The 24,104-nt window shown below is 34.2% G+C and overlaps 1 protein-coding gene across 4 annotated transcripts in view; it reads left to right on the forward strand.

Annotated features, from left to right (window-relative positions):
* The window catches only part of beta-PheRS (phenylalanine--tRNA ligase beta subunit), a 251,748-nt gene that overhangs the window by 123,039 nt on the left and 104,605 nt on the right, over positions 1-24,104 (forward strand). For all 4 annotated transcript variants that reach the window (XR_016548477.1, XM_090394711.1, XM_090394713.1 and 1 more), the window contains exons 10-11: positions 4,573-4,624; positions 12,759-12,820. Coding sequence is in view for 3 of the 4 variants with exons in the window: in XM_090394711.1 (XP_090250837.1) it covers positions 4,573-4,624; positions 12,759-12,820 (114 nt within the window). In the remaining variant the exon portion in view is untranslated. The remainder of the gene's footprint in view (positions 1-4,572; positions 4,625-12,758; positions 12,821-24,104) is intronic.

Below are 24,104 nucleotides of genomic sequence, written 5' to 3' on the forward strand. Positions count from 1 at the left end.
CATGCCTCAGTCCTGAAGATCCAGAGTAATTTAATAATAAGGTGAGACACCTTTTGGCAACTCATATAGGTAAATATGACTTCTTCATTGCTTCCACCTTAGTATCACTACCTCTGGGTCTGGCTCCCACTGACGAGATTTCAATAAAGGTCTAAACTGATCTGGGTAGTGGCTCTTCCCTTAATGCATAGCATTATACATGTCTACAAGGAGATATGTTTTGCATTATGGGAGATACTAAGACAAGTAGTGATGAGAGCTTGGTCCACCTTTACCACAAGTTGCCTCAGTCTTGACGATACTTAAGGAGCAAACTTCTTTGCTTACACTTGGATAAAGGATTAAACTAAATTTATTATATTTTGTTAAGTTTGTATTTTATTAAGATTAGTGATACAGTAGAATGGACAAAATAGTTCGAAATGAAGAAGTATTAAGAAAAGCAGAACTAAAAAAAAAAAAGAAAAGAGACTTACTACATTAGAAAAAAGGAGAAATAACATCATAGGACACCTATTAAGATAATCGGACTGCACTACAAATTTGATTGAGGGCATGATGGAGGGAAGACCTGGTAGAGGAAGACTAAGAACCCAATACGTGTGACATCAAAATTGGACGAAGCTACCAAACATTTAAACTAACAGCGCAAAACAGAAGAGCACTAAAAACAGCCTATTCTACCTACTAACCAAAGGTTGAGGAAAGAAGAAGGAAGTAGATACAGTAGAACTATACTATAGTGAACAGTGTGATGCTGTGTGATGAACTACCTAAAAGTCCCATTTTATTTTACATCCACTATTGGAAATCACAGAAAATTAAAAAAAAAAAATCATTACTGTTTTGATCCGTGTCCTGAAATTTTTTTAAGATGTATCATTATCCTGAAGAGAGTGTATTCTATGATAGTAATGTGGAATTAAGTTTACAGTATTACTATCAACAATGTTCTAAATTAGGCTATTTTCAGATCATATAATGTAGTCTTCAAAAGCAGAACTAACTCAATTAACCATCTAGAGTCTTTGTCTATTTCCTTTTCAGTCTGGCATTGCATGTGCACCAGCTATGCTAACCATCTTACACTAAGTATTCTCAAATACTAGTTGTTTTGCTTATCTAGTATCTCATCATCATCAAATTCCTGACATGCACCCTCAATGGGTTTACAGGATATGATAGTACTACATGAAAAACTTACATCACCACTAACTTCCTATCTACAATTTTCCTCGAAATCAATCTGTTACCTGTCGAGACTCCAACATTATCAGATCTTATATTTCTGTCTTCTAAGGCACTTTTTTCTCAATCAATCCACCAATACAGAAGATCTATATCTTGGTCTTCCTCTGGGTCTTTTTGCTGCAAACCTGGCAGAGAACACTTGTTTTGCTAATCTTTCCTCTCCCATTCTGTTTAAGTGACCATACCACCTGAGATTAGCTCTGCTAACACATTCCTGTATGCTAACAATGTCAAGTTCTTTCCTAATATCCTCATCTTTAATATGATATTGCCATTAATGCTATCTGTTCACACCCCCTAATCTTTCTCAGAACTCTCATATCTAGAGTCTCTAATCTTTGGTCAAGTGTTTTATTTCTAACCCAGCTCTCAGATCCATAAGTTAAAATTGGTTTGAATGCTGTATTGTATGCAGCTAATTTAGTGTTTTGTCTAATTTACCTCTTATTCCATATAAATTTATTTAGTTGACTTCCTATCATACCAGCTTTGTTGACTCTGTTGTCTATTTCCATATTTAATTTCCCATCTTCATTAAAAATCATGCCTAAGTAGTTGAAATGTTTTACTTGTTCTATAGGTTGTCCATTCACAATGCAGTTGATATTTTCTTCTCTTTGGCTTGTTATTGCTAACCTTCATACCATATCTATTACAACAGTTATTCAATTTAGTGAGGCAATCTTGCAGGCTTGTACTGAATTTATTTAGAAGTATAACATCATCTGCATAAAGTAAACAGCTGAGGTTAACATCTCCAATTTTGATATCAGGTTTAATACCACTTTCATAATGTGATCCATATAGATAATGAATAAAGAGGGGATAATGTACATACTTGTCTGACACCAGATTTAACATTAAACTATCTTCCTGTACTTCCTTCAATTCTAACTGCTGAATTACAACTTACAGTAAAAATAAAGACTAAGTATTGCTTGATATAATGCCCCATTCACACCATACAACTGTAGCATTTTGAATAGCTTTTCTCTTGGCACCTTGTCATATGAATTTTCTAGATCTACAAAACTTAAATACAGATGTTTGTTATAGTCCCAGTATTTGTTCAACTATTTGTCAGTGAAAATCTGATCCTTATAGTCTTTATTTCGCGTGAATCCAGCTTGTTCTTCACCAAGCTTTTTTTTCCACAATCCTCCTCAACCGTTTCTCGAATATACTTGTGTAAATCTTATCAAGAACACTCAGTAGAGAAATACCTCTGTAATTTTTGCATTCAGTTTTATTTCCCTTTTTATATATGGGTACTATGAGAGATCTACTCCAATCATCTGGAATTTGTTCCTCTGTCCAGGCCTTCTGAACTATGCAGAAATATTTATTGTCAATTTTAGTACTACTTATTTTATTTTTCTGATATTCACAAAATTCCCAAATAAAATGTGTTATAGATGGTTAAATTGAATGCAAAGTACTAGCTGTCCAATATTTTCTTATTGAATCTTTATTCTTCTAATGACTTGAGCAGAATTTTTAGTCTTTGTAGAATTTCCCATCTTTCATAAAGCATGTTCTTTATGTACCTGAAGTTATCCCAAAATATCTGTTAAGTTAGTCTGAAATAAAACTAATTGCTAGATATACTTCTCTGAAAAAAAACTTGTAGCAATTTACCTTTGGCACAGTGCATAAAGATGTGATTAGTTTAAAAATTATTCCAATGAATTTTTTTTTCTTATTCCTAATTTTTATTATTGTTCAGCATGACTTCTAAAATGAGAATAGAACTGTTCACAGATCTGATAGTTAAATTGAGGCTGTTATTCACTAAATGAGAACTAAATCTTTTTTGTCTACAAAGTTATCTTCAAGTGATTTAGATATGTCAGAAGAGTACATTGATTTCACTCTATGACATATATTTATTGCTATCTTTTCTGATAATTATTAAAATGTGTTACTAAACATTGATTTTCTTGTATGAGTTTGTGTGATGTGTTGATTAGAAAAGTTTAGTGTGAACTTCATTAATGACACCAATGTGTATAGAAATGGTAAATTTATTTTCTTTCTCTTGTGACTTTAATTCCATAGTACTTGTTGCTCTAGCAGACTTCAACTCTGAATTCAGAAGACAAATATATCAACTGAACAAAATCAAGCTTCTGCCTTGAATGGGTGATGATGTTGATGATGAATTTTCAGAAAGCTAATGGATGAGAGAGAGAGAGAGAGAGAGATCGGAGAATAGTCTAGCCATTTCTTCTGTGTCTAAAATCAGTTTTGGCATATTGAATAAATGAAAATATCAGTTAAAATGACATTCATCGTGAAACTCAATTGTAATAAAATGAACATTAAAAAAATTAAGTAGATTTAATTACTCTCCAGTAGTTTGCACGTACCACTAAAGCATCATGTAGGAGTACAGCCTAAGTGAATACAGGCACTACAGGAATGAAATGCACAAAGAACCCAACTTTTTCATAAATTGTCCAAAGCCTCAGAGAAGGATATGTAGGTGATTTTGAGTTTGGACAAAAGGTGTGAAGCCATAAGGCGTTGAGCTTAACAAATTACCTCAAGTAATCACAGTGAAGTTGAGAGGGATAATTTTTGTAATTATGCTCCTTGACAATGCCTTTGTAAAAATGATTAAATTAATTGCTGGAAAGTAAAGATGTTCACTTGTGTTATTACAATTAAGTCCCCAGATGAATGATAAAAAACATCTATGATCATATATATTTAAATAAATTAATGGTAACATGTAAGAATGGTTTTAAGCAACAAAGGAGATTTGAATATCTTATATGATATTTAACTAGCATCTGTTAGTCCATTGGTGAACTATTTCTATAGTAAGTAACAAGATCTAATATATTCACTACCACTAACTATTCATCTATCCATCAAGTTAGTTGCTATTTAACCCAATTTGTCAGTACATAATTCCCTAATGTACTGTTTGAAATAATAACTTTACTTCATACTGTTGTGCAGGATAGTGAGATAGTTTTGTAGAGGTAAGTGTTTTTGTGAGCAAGTCTTTTTTGACTCCAAAGAAGTAGAAATTACAGATATATTACTAACAGTAAAGTAATCATCAACACCACCACCACCTGGTTTTTTTTATAGGCATATCACATCTTGAACACTGATTAGATATTTTCTACTCCAATGAGTTAAGGGAATTAAGCATAATTTGGTAATGTGTATTTTTCACCTAAATTCTGACCTCATTCTTTAATGATAATTTTAATTATGTAGGGGTACTCGATATATGTTACAAAATATCTTTATTATTGAAATAGAAAGTAAAAAAGTTTATACCGATTTTGATTTATATATTTTTAGAATTGAACCTGTGCAAGTAATTCATCCTGACAACACAAAAGCTATATACCCTGTAAGTAAGAAATTTCTTTAACTTCTTTGTTATTAATACAGTTTTATGCAGTTTTACATCATCAAATCAGTATCAATGTTTACTATATACTTTGGGTGCTTTATTGATGTTGCCAGTTAATGAAGTAATCAGTAAGGTGGGTAACTGAAAGACCTTTGAGCACCTATTCTTTAGGAATAGTGGCAGTTCATCCCTAAAGAAGATAAATATTTATCATCAGGTTACACTCCTGTTAATTTTACCCTTCTTTGTAGCTTCATCAACTAGTAAGGATTACTCTATGAGGATCTTAATTATGTTACATGCATTTTGCATTTACCCAGTGCTGAAGTTTTATTCTTTCACTTTTTTTTCTTTTTTTCTCCATATCAGCCTTTTCCATTTGAATGCCCATCAAATCAACTAAACAAGATCAACAATTTTACAAACGACGATGCATTTTAATTTTTCTTATTTAGCAAACTTTATGCTAAAATAAATAAATAATCTTGCATGTATCGCCTGCTCAACACTCAAGAAAATAAGTTTCTTATTTTCTAGACATTAGTATGTAAATTGATGCAGCTGTTAAACATGCTTAAAACAATTAGCTTCCTGGTTGCTCAAATGGTTAATGTACCATCAGGCTAAATCTTTCAAATCCTGCCTTGGGCATGGATATTTGTGAGTTTCCTTAGGTGGGAGATGAATTTCATTGCCTAATATGAAACCATTCTTGCTTGTTGGAGGCCTGAAGTGGCTTGAAAAACTTCCATGTTTGGTCTCTACAATAGTGTTTCTGGACTGTTTACAAAAGGAAATTAAGCTCTATTTGAGCTCTACAATCACTTAAAGGAATAGCTTATTCTTTCAATGTATCAGTTATTAACTGAGCAATTTCTTCCCCTCTTTTGTTGCTACAATTTGCAAACTTAAAAAGTTTTCTTCAATCCCATACTGCATTTCTTTTAAAAGTACATATCTCAAAATAAATGTTTTTTGTTCATTATGGGAAAATCTGATGTGTAATCTACTATTACTGCAAAGTACTTTGCAGATTGTCTCTCAAGCAGAATGTGTTGTTTCACAAGATTTGAGCATTCTGCAATAAATTCATTTTGTGAGTTAGGGGGACAGGTAATGAACTTGAAGCTGCTCACTCCTTTTCTGTGACTCCTCTACACTTAAAATATGTTCCTGATTGATGGGGTCCCATCATGTTCTATCCCATCATGTTCCTGATGATGGGGTCCCATCATCAGAAACATGTTCATGAACCAGACAATCTTCTCCCAAGAAGAGTACAAAACCGATGATGTGCTTTAAAAGGTTGTACCATTTCATGGCCTCAGTTTCAATTGATGCTTTTCAGATTATGTCAACTCCTGTCCCATACAGCAGGTGCCTTTCTAGTTCTCACCAAGCTAGATGACTAGGTGACTTTTTCATGTTTTGGGATCCTGTAGGAAAGTTTCTGCCACTTCCCATTAGAATCCCAGCCTTCAGCAGATACCAGTGCAAACTTAGATGCAGAATACTAGTCTTGACTGTCTTGTGCTAAAATAATCAACATGGAAAGCAATATAAAGCATCTAGAGAACTTTACACAAAGCACAGTTCCATTAGGGCTGTGAAATTTCAGTATGCTTTCTGCAAACTTGATTGCAGGCATCTTTTGGGAATGCTTTAGGCAGAGGGATGTGACCATTCTTAACATAGTTTTCTTTTTGTTTTGAGATGGAAACTTGGTTGTGATATATCTAGTGTCAAGGTCTACATTGTTGATTACTCCTCTCATCTTCCAAATTCACTTCCACATGCATCTATATGTCTGTTTCTTTCTGCTTTCCATTTTCATTTTCTGCATGTGCCTCTTCATTAAAATTCTGTGCATCATTATCCAGATCAACTGCTCCTTGTTTTGGGATGAGGTTTCCAACAGTTTCTTTTTGCTCCAAATATATAAGTGAGTTTAATGGAAAAATTTTTTGAAGCTGCACTTAATCCAAATTGAAAGAGCATTTGTCGACCACCCTTCTTTTTTTTTTTTATCTTGTTCTTTCTTGTCTTTTCCTTTCCTTTCTGGGCTCCTTTGTGGGAGTACATTTTGGAGAGTGATTTATAATTTATACCTTTATATCTGAAAAATGGAAAAAAAGACAATAAGACAAAAAATATTATATACTAATAATTTAGTGTATAATATTTTAGTGTATAGCAGTAGTATAAGTAATGTTATAAAGTTAATCTTTGCACAGTTGACATATTAGTTACTGGTTATGCAATAAAAAGAGCAAGGCAAAATAACAAATCATTGTCCTTCAAAATTTTTTACAAGCAGTTTGTTAGGCAAAGTAATAGCAAATATTATCTGAAAAACAAAAATAAAGTTGTGACATCAAAACTAAGGGATACACACACACACACACACACACACACACTGGGGGGGCCTCTCTGCCTATTCCCCCCCCCCCCCCCCCAAGTTCCGGGCTGGTAGGCCGGTTCTTTATGAACCTCACTCTAATTATTCAAAATCACGAAATGAATATAAAATATTTACTATATAATCAGTCATGACATGCGCGTTATGCTAATTTCAGTAATGAATACTAGCACGTACTGTTATAATGGTCGACAATGATTGTTGTAATCCTGAAACGATAAAATTGTCTCATGAAGACAAACACATTGTTGGACGTTTCAAAATAATGAAGACGTGACATAAGACAAAAATGTGACAAATTTCAGCTTATCGTAACAAAACACGTGACATAAAAGCGTTTCAAATTTTATCTTTTTATATATATATGGAATGGATATACGTAGGCTGTTCAATAAGTAATAAGACTATATTTATACAGAAAACAGATTACTTTTAATCGTCATCATTTACATGGTCTTTTTCGAAGTAACTACCGTGAGACGCGATGCATTTGTCCCAACGTTGCATACACTTCTTAAACACATGTGAAAGTCCATTTTTTGAGAGTTCTTTCAAAACCGCCTCCGCAGCTTTTACACATGCTTTGTTGCTTTCGAAATGGCGGTCTCTTTGTGGTTTCTTGAGCTGAGGAAACAGCCAGAAATTGCACGGTGCGAGATTAGGACTGTATTGTGGTAGGATATCTGTGTTGTTCTTCTGCAAAATGTCCACTACACAACCAGTAATATGTGGCCTTGCATTATCGTGGCGCAGTAAGAAGCACCTTCTTCAGCAATGGACGCTTCCTTTTGACGTGCTTGATGATAATCACTGCTGTGTTGATCATTGTCTCTGTGATGGATGTTGAAGGTCTTCCCTCATGTTCAAGATCTTCCACATTTTGTCTTCCTTCCTTAAAAGTTTTATGCCAGTGAAAAACACTTGCCCTCGACGTTGCTTCATTGTGGAAAGCTTCGCGTATCATGTTAAAAGTGTCCAATGCCGATTTTTGCAAATGCACACAAAATTTAATCGCATAACGCTTTCAAGGACGGTTCCATTTCGAAGACTGGTCACGCCTCTAAGTGAGTCAGAATTTGACTAGATTTTTGCTGAGGATGGTTACGACAGTAGCGATTATGAACCTTCTGAGGATTCAAGTTAGGACAGCAAAGATGAAGTTGTCCCCAAGGCTGAAGATAATCCTGATACTTCCCAAGCAATGACATCAAATACGAACGATAATATGTGGACCGAAATACATCAAGATCCTGAAACATTTATTTTCCAAGAGAATGTTGGTTTGAAATTGGACACAACAGATTTTACAGAACAAACATTGGTGCACTTATTTTTTTCAGAAGAGTTTCTTGCATTACTGGTCAAACAAACTAATTTATATGCTGAACAAGAAATTGCAAAACTTCCACGAGTAAGAAAATCTCACAGGGCATCAGAATGGAAGAATGTCAACATCACAGAAATGAAAGTTTTTATTGCACTTTTATTACAAACGGGCCCTTGTTCTTTTCCAACAATAGAGCATTATTGGAGTAGAAACCAACTTTATAATATAATGTTATGGCGATCACATGAGTCGAAATAGATTCCAGTTTTTATTGCATTATTTTCACTTCGCTGATAACTTAATATCATCTTCCGACAGACTATACAAGGTAAAACTGATATTGAATTATTTTAATAATATTATGCACCAAAACTACACTAGATAAAAATATCTGTATTGACGAATCAATGATGCTGTGGCATGGAAGATTAAGTTTCCGCCATTGTATACAAAATAAAAAACACAAATACGGAATCAAACTTTATGAGCTGTGTGAGTCCGATGGTCTTGTTATGAAAATAAAAATTTACTCTGGTAAATCTGAAGAAACTGACCATAATTTGGGTCACGCTACTGAAGTTGTTTTGCACTTACTGGAGGAATATCTCAATAAGGGGTACATATTATATATGGATAATTTTTATAATTCTTTTACTCCTATGAAATTATTGACTGTACAAAAAACTTATGTGTGTGGAACACTACGTAATAACAGAAAGGGAAATCCTATAGAGGTGGTAAATCGAAAATTGAGAAAAGGGGAAGTTTTTTTGGCAGTGAAATTGTCCTGCTATAGTATGTAAATGGAAAGACAAACGAGAAGTACTTGGTATTTCTAACATGCATGTTGTTGAAATGGTAGAGATGTCCAACCACAATGGTAAATTTTCGATGAAACCAAACATAATTCGAGATTATAATCAGGAAATGTCCGGCATTGACCGATCAGATCAATTGCTGTCTAAGAAAGACCATTAGATGGCTGAAAAAAATTGCATTACATATTATAGAAATATATATACACAATGCGTTCAAAATTTTTCATAAAGTAACTAATTCTAATATAAAACTTATAAAATTTAGAGAAGCATTCGTCGAAGCATTGATTGGAAAAGAGATTCTACCAGTTTCAAAGAAAGTTAGATTGGAAGAAGTTCATTATTTAGAAAGTATCCCACTTACCGAAAAAAAACTGCGTCTGACAAAGCCATGTCGAATTTGTACCAAGCTAAAAAACGACGAGAAACGTGTTATTATTGTCCAGCCTGTGAAGAGAAGCCATCACTTTGTGTGGAAGGTTGTTTTAAAAAAAAAAATCACAAAAAAATAAAATTGTTCTATTACTTTGTATTTGATTTTCACTGTATGAATGTTCTCGTGGTTAGCCTAGTGGCTATGCACTTCACAACCATATGACTGGGGAAGGAGTGTCCCAGGTTTGATTCCCGTCGAAGATGTGAGGAATTTGAGGATCTTCCTCAGCCATAGCCAAGTTAGCTGGTCTTGGCCACAGGAAGTAGGTTTTTTTTTTCCAGTTTATCTGGCGTTTTTCATCCCACAAGCAGGCAAACCGGCCCCATGAACACACATGGATATATAGCCATAAATACTTAACCACCCCATGAGGGGGCTCAACTCATCCCAATAGGAACAGGGGAGAAAAAGGGAGGAAACTCCATACAAATAAATAAATAAAACTGTATGAATAAATTTTCTGTCATGTACACCAGCCTTGATTTTTTTGTTTTCTTTCCACATTCCAACTACCCTTAGTTACTCTTGTATACTACGAATATACTCGCAGCTGCACAAAAAAGGCAAGTCCAGCAACTACGAGATAACTCGTAGTTGTCTCTCTTGACCAGATCGCCTACTACGAATTACCTCGTAGTTGGCAGTCAACGTGTTAAAGATAACAAGAAATTTCATACTCAGGTTTAATCCTTTTCCCAAGTAAGCAAAACAAAGTTCTGCACATGAAATATATTCAAGGCTGAGCTACTTGGATATAGAGGCTAATGACTTCATATCACCTGTCTTGGTAGGTATCCCATAATGCAAAGCACATGCCCATTCAAGCATGTATAATGCAATGCATAATGGGAAGGGCCACTACCCAGACCAGTTTCGACCTTTATTGCGGTCTCTTCGTTGAGAGCCAGACCCGGGAGAGATACCAAGGTTGAACTAATGCAGAAGTCATATACAGGGTGTTCAGGATAAATTTGACATATTTATAATTAATTATATTTTTCCGTAAGTTACATGTATTAACACACACTTCTCTTCATTTAAAAGTTTGGACCCTTCTTCATTCATATACAAGATGTCAGAAAGGATGGATAGCTGGAACCCACCTGAATCATGGAAGAGAATAACTTGTATCATGATGATTCGTGCCCGCCATCAAAATAAGGATATTACGACTGCTGCCCAATGCTCCCTGAATAAAGTAAAAACAATCAGGCATGAACTAGAGACTTGCAATGGTGACTACGAGGATGTAGCAAGAAGAAAGATCCCTAGCAGACGATCTGATTGCGTTCGTACAGCAGAATTCCTCGCAAATCTGCAGGAACAGGTGTTGAAGAACCCTGGCATTGGAATTCGGGCTTTGTTCGTGGAGTTGCTAACTGTAGTCAAGCCCTGGATAACAAGGGTAGCCAATGGTAGGCCGTATGTATGGCAGCAGGATTCGGCCCCTTGCCACACCTCTGGGAAAAGTCAAAAATGGTTGTCTGAAAATTTCTACGACTTCACCAGTCGAAATGTTTGGCCTCCAAACTCCCCAGACCTTAACCCCATGGATTATTTTGTATGGGGCGCAGTTGAAAAAGACACCAATCGCACTTCCAGTAATACAAAAGCCCAGTTAATGGATAAAATTAAAACAGTTTTTGCGGCCCTTCCCAGGGAGACTGTAGCATCAGCTTGTTCGAGGTTCCGAAGCAGAATTGAAGCTGTGATCGATGCTAATGGTGGTTATTTTGAGTAAATCTTGTTGATAGTATTGTAATTAACTCTGCCTGTAATGTTTTTTTGTCAATTCATTAAATTTAATAGATACAAAGAAGATTTTCTTTTTCCTTACGAAACTGTCAAATTTATCCCGAACACCCTGTATATCTCATATACATGACTTCTTTTTGCTTACTTGGGTTAAAAGGATTAAAACCAAGTATAAAATTTCTTGGTATCTTTAACATATATTACACCCAAGGTAAAAAAAAAACATTTCAACATATATATGTTAGGATATATATATATATATATATATATATATATATATATATATATATATATTAGGCCTATATATAAAAAATGAGAAATATTTAAGTAAAACCCACATATACATGACAAGTGCCCAGTGCACACTGATGAATATACGATTAGACTAGCGTTGCCACAAAAAAAAAATTTTAATGTACCAGAAATACAATAAAACTCTTCCAGGTAAGCTATGTATACATATATGTGTGTCGAATTATAAATGAAGCTTGAAAAAACAGATTACATTTTTTCAATAGAGTTTTAACCCCAGATTTGGTACTATTACCATCTTTTTATGACTATTTCCATACTTTAGTAGTCAAAATTGTATCAAATCTGGTACGTTAGTACCAAATGTGGCAATACCACATTAGACTCTGTCATAAAATTGTACTGAAGTAGTTGCCATTGTAATATAGAAAAATGGAAAAGTGGTGGAGTAAATATGACTCCACTTATTCATTAAGAATTAAATCACACTGATGCTATGATGAAAGTAAATAATATTATTCATTATACCTCTGCCTTTCCAGCACTACATAACGTGATATTATGGATCATTATTTCTATTACGATATATAAAACTATGTAGGCTTACACAAAATGTGAATGCCAGTCTTCACACAATATATGCAAGCATTTTCTGAGATTCCAGGAAATTCTTGGCTTCCCTTCTTTGGCAACTGAGCCCCCTTTTTTTGACCCCAGGGCCAAGATAAGGCATACCCTCCCCCCACTGGGCCTTGGGTTGGCCAGCTAAGTCAGACTGAAATTGCTAGCTCATTCTTATTTGTTCCCTATCCAGATGGTTACTGAACAATGAGGAATGGATTGACTGTTTTGTCCGAGGCAGCTAACAGCATGCACTTTGTAGAGATGAAGATTAGTTCTCCTCATTCCTTAAATTTCTATGTGGAAGCCTCTACTTAGCTATCTGGCTTTGTTTTATAATTGATCCTCTTCTGTAAATTAATTTTTTTAATTCATAACAGAATCTTAATCTTAATTACTTTTATTAAATTAAAGAGAAATTCCAGCTTTTATCAGTTTTCGCAATTTAATGTTTATTATTTCAGAATAATGAAGCTTAAGAATGGACATTATATGTTTTATAGGAACTGTCTTATAGATATCAAGTCATCTCAGCTGATTCCATTGGAAAGATAACAGGAATTAAGTAAGCTTTTTTTGTGCATGTATTTTGAAATCAATCCCTTTTCTTAATCATCACTGTTCTATTTCAAACTGTTGTAGTTTGTTTGCTAATAAGATAGATGTACTTTCTTATCTGCATTTTTATCACAATAAACAAGAGGAAGCATTTTTAGATATTCTCAGCTTTGGAGTTCTTGTTTAAAAACCACTGATACTCTTAACATCCAGAAAATAAAGGTAGTTTTTAATTAATGCATAACTTTTTTTTTTAATTCCATACAGGGTATTAGTAATTAGACATTTTGAGTTTTGAATGTCTTTTAGTGTTAAAACTATAGACACACCAATCTCTGATGATATTGCTGTTAATGATCATAGATTTTGTCCAGCATATACTGTTATTAATGTGTTGCATATTAATGTGATCAAAAGTATAGGGCTGCAGCATCACAGACTACTACTTAAAAGTTAATTAGTAAACAGGCAATGAAAGGGAAAATATATTTCATTTGATCTTCTGTGAATATATTCAGCTTTTAATAATAAATTTTATCATAATTAGATGACATTAATTATTGATATTATGAGTGCATTAAACCAAGAAATGCAGTCATGCTGCACAATTTCAAAAGAGTTCATATAATCACCATGTGAACTATGTATGGACTATGTATGCACTGAACTAATGCTCAATGCATACATAGTCCCATCCTCCCTCTCATCTGCAGGGTATCCCCAGTGGATGACTGAAACTGTGGATAGTAACGAACGCTGTACAGGTATCCGTTGCTTAACGCGGTTTTGCTTAATGCGGGATGTGATTAACGTGCCGAAATTAATTGCGGCAATCCCTTGATATACGCGGCAGGAGTTTTGATTAACGTGCCTTTAACCATGCGGAGCTAGCCACCGATCTGACAGATACATGCAAAATGTTTAATTATTATTATTATAATATTCTTACACAATTCAGTGAATAGCTTGGAGGTCATAAGTAGCTGTGCATTCATATGTTACGACTAATATTCCGCACTGTTTTTTGCTATCAGTTTGGTTTAACACATGTTATGTAAAGGTTTGTGATATTTGACAGTAAATTGTCATCATCATCAAATTCCTGCCATGTACCCTCAAGGGGTGTACAGGATATGATAGTACTAAATAAAAAAAATTACATTGTTACTAACTTCCTATCTACAATTTTCCTCCAAATCAGTCTGTTACTTGTCAAGACTCCAACATTATCAGATATTATATTTCTATCGTCTAAGGCACTTTGTATCGTATCAATCCACCTATATCTTGGTCTTCCTCTGGGTCGTTTTGCTGCCAACCTGGCAGAGAACACTTGTTTTGCTAATCTTTCCTCTCCCATTCTGTTTAAGTGACCGTACCACCTGAGATTAGCTCTGCTAATGCATTCTTGGATGTTGACAATGTCAAGTTCTTTCCTAATATCCTCATTTTTAATATGATATTGCCATCGATGCCATCTGTTCACACCTATAATCTTTCTCAGGACTCTCATATCTGCGGTCTCTAGTCTTTGGTCAAGTGTTTTACTTCTGACCAGTTCTCAGATCCATAAGTTAAAACTGGTTTGAACACTGTCTTGTATGCAGCTAATTTAGTGTTCCGACTAATTTCTCTCTTATTCCATATGAATTTATTCAATTGACTTCCCACCATACCAACTTTGCTGATTCTGTTGTCTATTTCTATATTTAATTTACCATCTTCAGTAAAAATTGTGCCTAAGTAGCTGAAATGTTTCACTTGTTCCACAGGTTCTCCATTCACAACACAGTTGACATTTTCAATGATTCTGCCTATTTTCATTGTCTTTGTCTTTTTATTGCTGACCTTCATACCATATCTATTACAACAGCTATTCAATTTAGTCAGAGAATCTTGCAGACTTGTAGCAGATTTATTTAGAAGTATAACATCATCTGCATAAAGCAAAGAGCTGACATTAACATCTCCAATTTTGATATCATGTTTAATACCACTTTCCTTCATAATGTGATCCATATAGATAATGAATAACAGAGGGGATAATGTACATCCTTGTCTCACACCAGATTTAACATTAAACCATCTTCCTGTACTTCCTTCAATTCTAACTGCTGACTCACAACTCAAATAAAGACTACGTATTGCTTGATATAATGCCCCATTGACACCATATAACTGCAGCGTATTGAATAGCTTCTCTCTCTTGGCACCTTGTCATATGCCTTTTCCAAATCGACAAAACTTAAATACAAATCTCTGTTATCTTCCCATGCTTTCTCGACTATTTGTCATAAAGTGAAGATCTGATCCTGACAGCCTCTATTTGCCCTGAATCCAGCTTGTTCTTCACCAAGCTTTTCTTCCACAATTCTTCTCGACCTTTTCTCAAGTATACTTGCATAGATCTTGCCAGGAACACTCAGTAGGGAAATACCTCTGTAATTCTCACATTCAGTTTTATTTCCCTTTTTATATATGGGTACTATGAGAGGTCTACTCCAATCATCGGGAATTCGTCCCTCTTTCCAGGTTTTCTGAACTATGCAGTGCAGCCACTGTAAGGCTTTTATACCACCATACTTCAGCATTTCTGGTCGAATATCATCTACTCCTGCTGCCTTTCCACATTTCAAGCCTTTGACGGCTTTTTCTACTTCAAGTATGCATATGTATTCCTGACTGCATGCCTGGTCAGTGTTTTTTACCACTGTGCTGTCATCACTGCTTGTTTCATTTAGCAGTTTTTCAAAGTAATTACTCCATACTTCAAGAATATCTTTTTCTCCCATTTTCATGTCACCTTTATCATCTCTAACTCCTTTTACAGCACTCTTTCCTCCATTCCTAAGCTTCTTCAACAACTTCCAGAATATTTTCCCACCTTCTTGATATTTATTTTCTATATTCTTGCCAAAGTCCTCCCATAACTTTTGTTTAGCTAGTTTTACACAGTGTTTAGTATTCTTGCATTTGTCTCTGTATTCTCTAAGAGCACAAGCTGACTTATTTGCCAGGAACTTTTGATATGCTTTCTTCATTTCCTTCACTGCCTCTTTAACTTCCTGTGTCCACCAGGAAGTTCTAATTTTTTTTATCCTTGCCGACAACCTCACCACATGCCTCTCTGGCAGAATCAATAAATGTTTTCTTCAGAGTTTGCTACTGAATCTCCAAGGTTTGATTCCTGTTCTCAAACTCTTTCATTTACATCTGAGAGCTGCTCAACTTTTATTTGCTTTAAAACTTTCTTACATGTTATTCTTTTCAATATGAAATTCAATTTTATCCTGCTCAAGACTAAATACTGATCACTTCCAATTTCAAATCCTCTGTACACTCTGGTGTCCTGCACCAGGGAGAAAACATCACTATCAACAATAACATAGTCAATGAGACTTTTCTTATTCCTTGCCTCTTCTCTCAATGTGAATTTGTGCACATTTTTATGTTGAAACATGGTATTAGTAATAACCAGTCCATGTCCTGAGCAGAAATCCAACAGATATTTGTCATTATTATTAGCTTTACTCTTTTCTCCAAATTTTCATAAAATATTTTTGTATGTCTGACAATCATTTCCTACTCTGCTATTCAGATCCCCAACAAGGACCAACTTTTCCTTTTTCATTGTGTCAGTTGCTTTTTCTAAAGCCTCAAAAAATTCCTCCACTTCTACCTTCGTAGAACCTTCTGTGGGACCATAGGCACAAATAAGTCTCATTGTCCAGTTCCCCATTCTCATATTTGCCCACATTACTCTACTTGAGACTGACTGCCATTTAAGAAGATGAGCCTCATATTTTGTGTTGAATACTATGGCTACTCTTTCTTTTCCTTGATTGTCATTGCCTGAATATAACATTTTGTATTTATTGCTCAGAAAGATCTCACCAGTTTTTGTCTTTTTTGTTTCAGTCACTCCTGTTATGTCGATCTGGTACTTATCTAATTCCTCAGCTAGCTCCATTTCTTTGCCATTCAGGCTTCTTATGTTGATAGTACTGATCTTTAACTCTGGTGATGTTGAGTTGTGGTTTGTTTTCAGATTTGTTCCAGTAGCTGACTTTTCGCTGTTCACCCTGCTTCCCTGGCGAAAACAACAGGGGCATTGTTTAACCGGGTGATGCCCCAGCCGGAATGAATTTTGTCATGTCGTGCCATTATTTTTTATTTTGGTTTAACCAATAAGTATAAAATTTGGTCGGCTAAATCCCAAATTGCCAGCCCATCCTTGTTCGTTCAGTATCCAGGTAGATACCCAACAGGATGCACCACGAGAAGGTGAGGATTGGACATTAGGGTCAGAAGCTCTGGTCGGTTCTCCGCATTCCTTTAAAGGCTATGTGGAGGTCTCTTCTCAGTTATACAGCTTTGACCCTTAAGCACCCCAGTTAATGGTATCTGAGACAGTAAATTGTATCGGAGAAATACCGCAACCTCCGATGTCAGTATAGTATGGTTTAGTTGTTTTTTTTTATTCTTTGTTCAATAATTTCTAGATTGTAACTGAAAATTAATAAACCATCATGCATTACTGAAATAGAGAGCCAAAGGCTTATTTATCATCTAGGAGATGTGCTTTACATTATGGAAAATACTAAGGAAAGTGATGTGGAGCTTACTCCGCCTTTACTATAAGTTTCCCATAAGGTTGCTTATGCTTGCATCTGCTGAAACTTTTAGTTTCTTTATATTCGGCATGAAACTCTTGTAGTTTCTATATTCGGCTATGCAGTAATGTTGAATTCAATATCCACTTAATTTGTACCATCATGTATTATATTTGCAGTGTTTTTTCTTTTTGTTTTATTGCTTGTTTGCCAAGGTTGGGAGAGTCATTTTGCTTGTTATCGTAGAATTTATGCCGATAAGCAAAAAACTAAAACTGTTCAAACGACTCTTGATAACTTCTTTTGATAAAAAAAGTGCAGTAAATAATGTAGGTACAAGTATTTATTAAATATTTACTTTGCATTCATTTTTTGTCTTTCCTAAAAGAGTACTATATAAAACGAATTATTACTACAGTAATCGATCATGGACAAATTGTAATTTTTACCATTGATTATTAGATTTGATTAATGTGATTTTGATATACGCGGTAACATTGAGGTATTAATTAACCGCGTTAATCGAGGGATACCTGTATATACTATGCTTTTTTTCCTATGCACCAGCCTATTAAACTTTATCATATATATATATATATATATCATAGGTATGTCCTTCTGATGATACTTCAGGAGGAGGATCATCGAGCCATAATGAAGTTAATGGTTGGAGATCCTTGATAGTTGAAGGTTTTTTTTGCCGAAACCGTTTTGAAGAACATTGTAATTGGAAGTTGTGTCTTTCTTTTTAACTCATCAACCTGTTGATGCAGAGGTTGTAATCCTTTGGTGATCATACGGGCGACTTTAATGCTGCAGTCCATCCAAGGATCACATTCCATGATTTTGTCCTTTAACACGTTCGCTGCCATGCTCCTCGGGCATAGTTTGTTACCTCACCCCAAGCACTTTCACTTCTTCAAGGTCAGTATGGGTTATTTCATAGCCAGCAGCAATCGACATATGAGTATATTCGTAGTTGGCTTGTGAGGCTCATATACCATCTACGAGTATACTCTTAGTTGGCAGTGAATGTGTTAATGTTCATGCAGTTCGAAACACTTTGGTAAATTTTGGTACTGTCTGCATTGCTGATTCTTCTTCAGTTTCTTTCTTCTTCTTTATCTTCCTCTGTAGATGACTCAACAAGTTCTTCCAATTCCTCATTTGTTAACACTTCTCGATGGCCTTCAACATGTTCTTCAACCTCTTCATCAAGCATGTCAGCAAATCCTTCTCCACCAACTTGTCTTGCCGAGTGAATGATTTTCCTAATGTCTCCATCGATCCCTGGGAAGTCTTTAAATCATTCGTGATTTCATAAGTTCTTCCAGCAGGCATTTATGGTTTCTGATTTTAATTCATCCATGCATGCATGATTTAATCACACTACTTAGAATGGCGCACGATTTTAAACTTATGAATTGATTATTTCTGGAATTTTCCATTTAATATTTTTGGACTGGGGTTGACCATGGGTAACTGAAACTATGAATAGGGGTGGGGGGAACTACTATATTGTTTTTGTTATTCCATGGAATAATAGATGGTAAATGTGCAGTTATATAACAGAGCAAGAACGTGGTATTTGTTATTATTATTAGGACAGTGGCATTGTACTTTAATAAAAACGCATCCTACAGATTTTTGTATGAATGCTTTTTATTCCAGTATAAGGCCATTGCCTTAATAGGAATAGAATGCATTTTACAATTGACTAATACATTTTCTTGCTTTAATTATTTAACATTTTGTTCATGTTATATAATTTCTGAATTGCAAGATGATAAAAATTACAGATTCGTACTCACTGCTTAAGAGAACCAGTGGTTGAAATCAGTACTGTCTCATATTAAAGCCTTGGAAAATGAACTAATAAAAGATTGCATCTTCTGTTAGTTTAGTATTAGCATTGTAATACCATTTCTAGGGGTGAAGTGCATTATGCAGAATTATCAAAATAGGAATTTTGATTGTGTTGCGAGATCACAGACCCTGAATTAGATCATGATATAAAACTAGGTTATTGTGACATTGAATTTTTTTTCCTCTTAGCTGTACTGTGTGTTAACAAATTTTAGGTTGAAAAATTACAAGTATTTTTATTTAAATCTTTGTACTCATTTGTACATTATTATTATTATTTCTCTTTAGTAGGAGTATGATTTTGGTAACTTTTTAAACTTCAGTGGAACACACAATGTTGTTAACCTGAGTAGAATGATCCTGTCTTGATATGAAGATAGATGAATAGGAATGAATTTCATTGCACTTATCAATAAAAGGCTTTATGTGGGAGGATTAGGTCTACTTGCCCATTGGTGATGAGCCCAGTCCATCTTCACGTTTGCTTGTGGACTTGACTACTTTTCGACCATTCGGACTTATATAGTACTAACAGGAATTTGGCTTTCATAAGATATAATCTTTGGATCATTATGGCATGGAAACATGCGCATCATGATTCGGTGATGATTTTCTGTAAACAGGAGATTAATACAGACCATAGATTAGTTAAAACACCATTCTAACATAAAACCCAGCCTCAGCAAAAACAAATAATGATTTAATTTGAAAATACATGATCCCAAAATAATTCAGAATAATGAATCAAGAACTAATCTCAACAAGGAACTAAACAATTTATCTATGAATAGATGCTTATGTACATACAACATACACTTTGCAGCCAATTGTAAAGAGAAGAACAGGAATAACTTACCAAGAAATAAATTTGAATATATATGACTCAACAGCCTGCTCAGCTTGTAAAGAGGAATATTAGAAAGTAGTCTCAGTGTGTTAATTCCACATTAATAAAGAATGCCTTGGAAAATAGCACTTATTATCATGGGATAAATCAACAAACTAAAAAAATGAAAAGGACTCTGAGACAAAATCTTAAAAACTGCATTGTTAGCAGTACAGTGTAGAGACCAGAGAAATAGCCATAATTTTTTTTTTAATCTGCTTCCACACAAGAGAGGTTGCTGAACCTGTAGTGAAGTGTCAGGACAAGTGGTCAAGAAGAAAGAAAGAAAAGAAGGGGCCTGTTATGGTTTTTAAACAACTAAAAGATGCAGTCCTTAGGGAAAACTATGTGCAGAAGAGGAGGATGAGAAGTTGATTCAATGTTTGGAGCTGGGGTGTGAACAGATGTTAGAGTTGCTCCTATGTTTATAGGCTTGAGGGAAGGTGGAGGAATGGTGTCTGACAGGTCAGCAAAAAGTTGTCGTTGAAAATACCTGTAGAAGAGGCATAAGAAAGAAATTATATATCTGTGAGATTGTGACTGGAATGAGTCTGAGAGAGAGAGATCACCATTTAACAGGATTGCTTTATTCTGAATGGCACCCAGCATTTTAGAGAGGTTTTTGATGCACTCCATATATGAAAACAGTATTCTAAGTTAAGATGGATTTGGGATTTATACAGTGTTGGGAGAAGGACAGGTGAGAAGTCATGTCTGGAATGAAAAAAGGCATCTATTCTTGTTGGAGGTAGAGGAGGCTCTTAGTGTAATTTGTATATGTCAGCAGAAGGTTTAAATGGGGGGGGGGGATTTTACATGACGATCTTGATATTAACATAGATGAAGGAAAAGAAGGTGAAATGTCATCTTTGATTTTAAGCCATTGATAGTAATCAGTGTGCTGTATGAGCACTGTAAAGTCTGTGAAATTTAAAAAAAAAAAAGGAGGAATTGGAGAGTGATGTCATCAACAAAACTTAGGAATGAGATACAAAGTGGGTTTTGCTAGAATGATTTTGTTAGTGACTACATTTTGCAAAATGTAGTCACTATAACAAAAAAAAAAAACTTGACTATAGTTCCAGTTTACTATAATCTCTATAAGAAACTATAGTGTATCTCTGACCAACATTTTAGTGCGATATGCCTCTCACCTGCTAAAGTTCCCAGTGATTAGCCGCTCCAGAAATAGATATTAATCTTAACCACACCAGGATGACATTCTTAATGAAAGAGTTTAAAATAGGGAATTAGTGGTGGTTACTTACACTGGTGAAACCCTACAACAAAATAATTATTTTACATCAGAAAAATTATAAATCACCTAAATAACTATAGACTAATCAGTCTGATTTCTCCTAACTACAAGTTTTTATTAGTTTAATTTAAAATAGGATTTCAGGCTAAGGCAAATGAGCTATATGAGTAAGCAGATTTCAGCAGACACTTTTCTTCATCAAATCACTTGCATGCTATAAATGAAATCATAGAAACGAGAGAAACGAGATCTACGAGAATCGAAATCATAGAAAATATGATGAATAATTGATATTGCTTTTATCATCTATAACGAGTCACCTAATTTCATTGTCATATTACTCTTTTAGGCACATTCTCCTAAATAGGTTTGAATGCATTGAGAGTTTCGAATATTTTTTCAGACTGCAGAAAAGATAAGAGAGATTGGAAAATATGGTCAGATGATCTGTTGATGCTTGTTGTAAAATCTAAGTTTCATGGAAAAGCAAAGACTTTTCTTCACACTTCCTGAAGGCTCAGACTTTTGAGCAATTCAAGAAAATTTAGTTGTAGAATATTCTAAAAAGCTTGAGATTGGATCAAATCTCTGGAAGGTGTATGTGCAAACTCAGATTGAAACAGTATCAGAATTTTATAAGCTGATTAATTTAGTGCATACTTTTAGAATTGAAGAAAGTGATGCTGACTTCATTCTTCTCTCTGGTTGTTGTCATATACCAGAGTAGTATGCCTGAGTGGATCATTAACTTTTTAGTTAATATCATGGATTCAGATCTGGGATATTATTATTATAATAAATTAACCTGAGTGAGAGATAAAGAAAATACAGAAATAATATTTTTAATTACAAACAGTTAATATTAGTGTACATTTATGGTATTGCTTTAACAGTTTGTCTAAAATGTTTGTTTCACAAGTGCTATATACAGATTTGCATTATGAATAAAAACTTACCTCCTAAAGAGAAAAAGGCCCACAAACTTAATAACAAAGTTAAAGAATATAAACACCACACAAGATTTGTCTTCGCTTCAAGATTTGATGAGAATATACAAACTTATAAGGTGTAGTTTCTTCTGCTCTGAACAGTAGCCATTAAAATCTAGTTAGCTCATACATTTTTCTTTGAAAGCAAAAAAGATAATTTGTGTGCAACTTTTCTTAAGAAAGAACCTATTTCTTCTTTCATATCTTCTCTGCAATATCTGTTCCTTTTCTATTTCCTTGAAATAGAAAGATAATTTAAAGTTCCCCTTTTTCTTTGTGTTTCCACAAGGAAAAAGGGGAACTTTATCCTTGAACACGAAAAGAATTCATCTTTTTCAAGTTTACAGCACTTAACTAGAATACATTTGCTGCATATTGTATGAAGGAACTGTCTGTTGCTTTGGAAGAAACTATATATCACTTTTATCTATGCCACAACTCAGCTTCATTTAAAAGAAATTCATCCATGAATTTTGTTATAACTGTTTGTTCATCTTTTCAGCTTAAGAATTTCTTTAAACTGTATTTCTCCCCCAAACTTTCAGCTTTTCCGAATGTCATCTCTGTTAATCAGTGTAACAGCTGTTCTATTATTCTGTCTCTAATTCAACTTTATCTCTCGAAGTACCAACTTTGCGCAAGTGCACTACTAACTGCCAGCAAGTAACATGGCAATGACATGAAAGTTGATTGTTTTAAACACGACTACCGTTCTTTAATGGAATGAAAATGTCTTCAGAAAGTTCAATATTTTCTTCTCTCAAGGTTACATTACAGAAATAAAAAAACAAAAATTAATAGTGAGGCATTTTTACAAATATATATCACAATTAAACAGTTTTTGATTACAAGAAATAATGCATTTTCATTATACATTTAGGAAATGTTTACATATAGTAAATAATAAAAGTAGAAGTTATCCATTCCTTTTTATTTATTTACTTATTCATAATCGGCCATTACTAAAAATAACAATAATGAAAAAGTAAGATAACCTGTTATTGATAAGTAGCAGATATCGTGCAGCTACATACTGAGAGGTTACAATCAGAAGTTGAAAACTACAAGTCAAGTTTCCTTTGAAAGATTCTTGAAAAATAGCCTTCAGCCTCCTACAAGCTTTTAGTTTCAGCATGCTTGACAAAGAAGATATGGTTAAGCTGTATTAATCATGAAAGCAGAGCACTACTTTAATAGTTACTTAGTTAATGAAATGTTTAGAAATGTTTAATGTAGTTCTGTTTTTAATTTATTTTTATATTTATTTTTTTAAACTTTATTTTATTTTATTATTATTATTTTTTAATATTATTAATTTTTTTCCCACTAGAGGTCAGGCTAGATAAAACATTAATAAGCAATTTAGATTCATTTTGCCTTTGTAAAGTGCAGTAGCATGTAGCTTGCTTCGTATACATATGTATTTTTCTGATGATGACCTCAATATAGAGGTTGAAACGTCAAATGTTACTTTCCTAATATTAAGTAAAGTAATTATTTTAACACGTGTTGTGTCTTAACCATGAATGCTGACCACCGTATAGCCTTAAAAGAAAGAATTAATAGTTATTTGTTTTATATGTACTGAATATTTTATTTACTACTTTTATGCCTTAATATGTATGAGAAACAGGTTAAACAATTTTAACATTTTTGGTTAAATTAATCTTGAAAGATTG

The sequence above is a fragment of the Typopeltis vanoorti genome, chromosome 6 (genome assembly GCF_054136105.1).
Source record: "Typopeltis vanoorti isolate ZY-2024b chromosome 6, IOZ_Tvanoo_1.0, whole genome shotgun sequence".
Classification (NCBI taxonomy): Eukaryota; Metazoa; Arthropoda; class Arachnida; order Uropygi; family Thelyphonidae; genus Typopeltis; species Typopeltis vanoorti.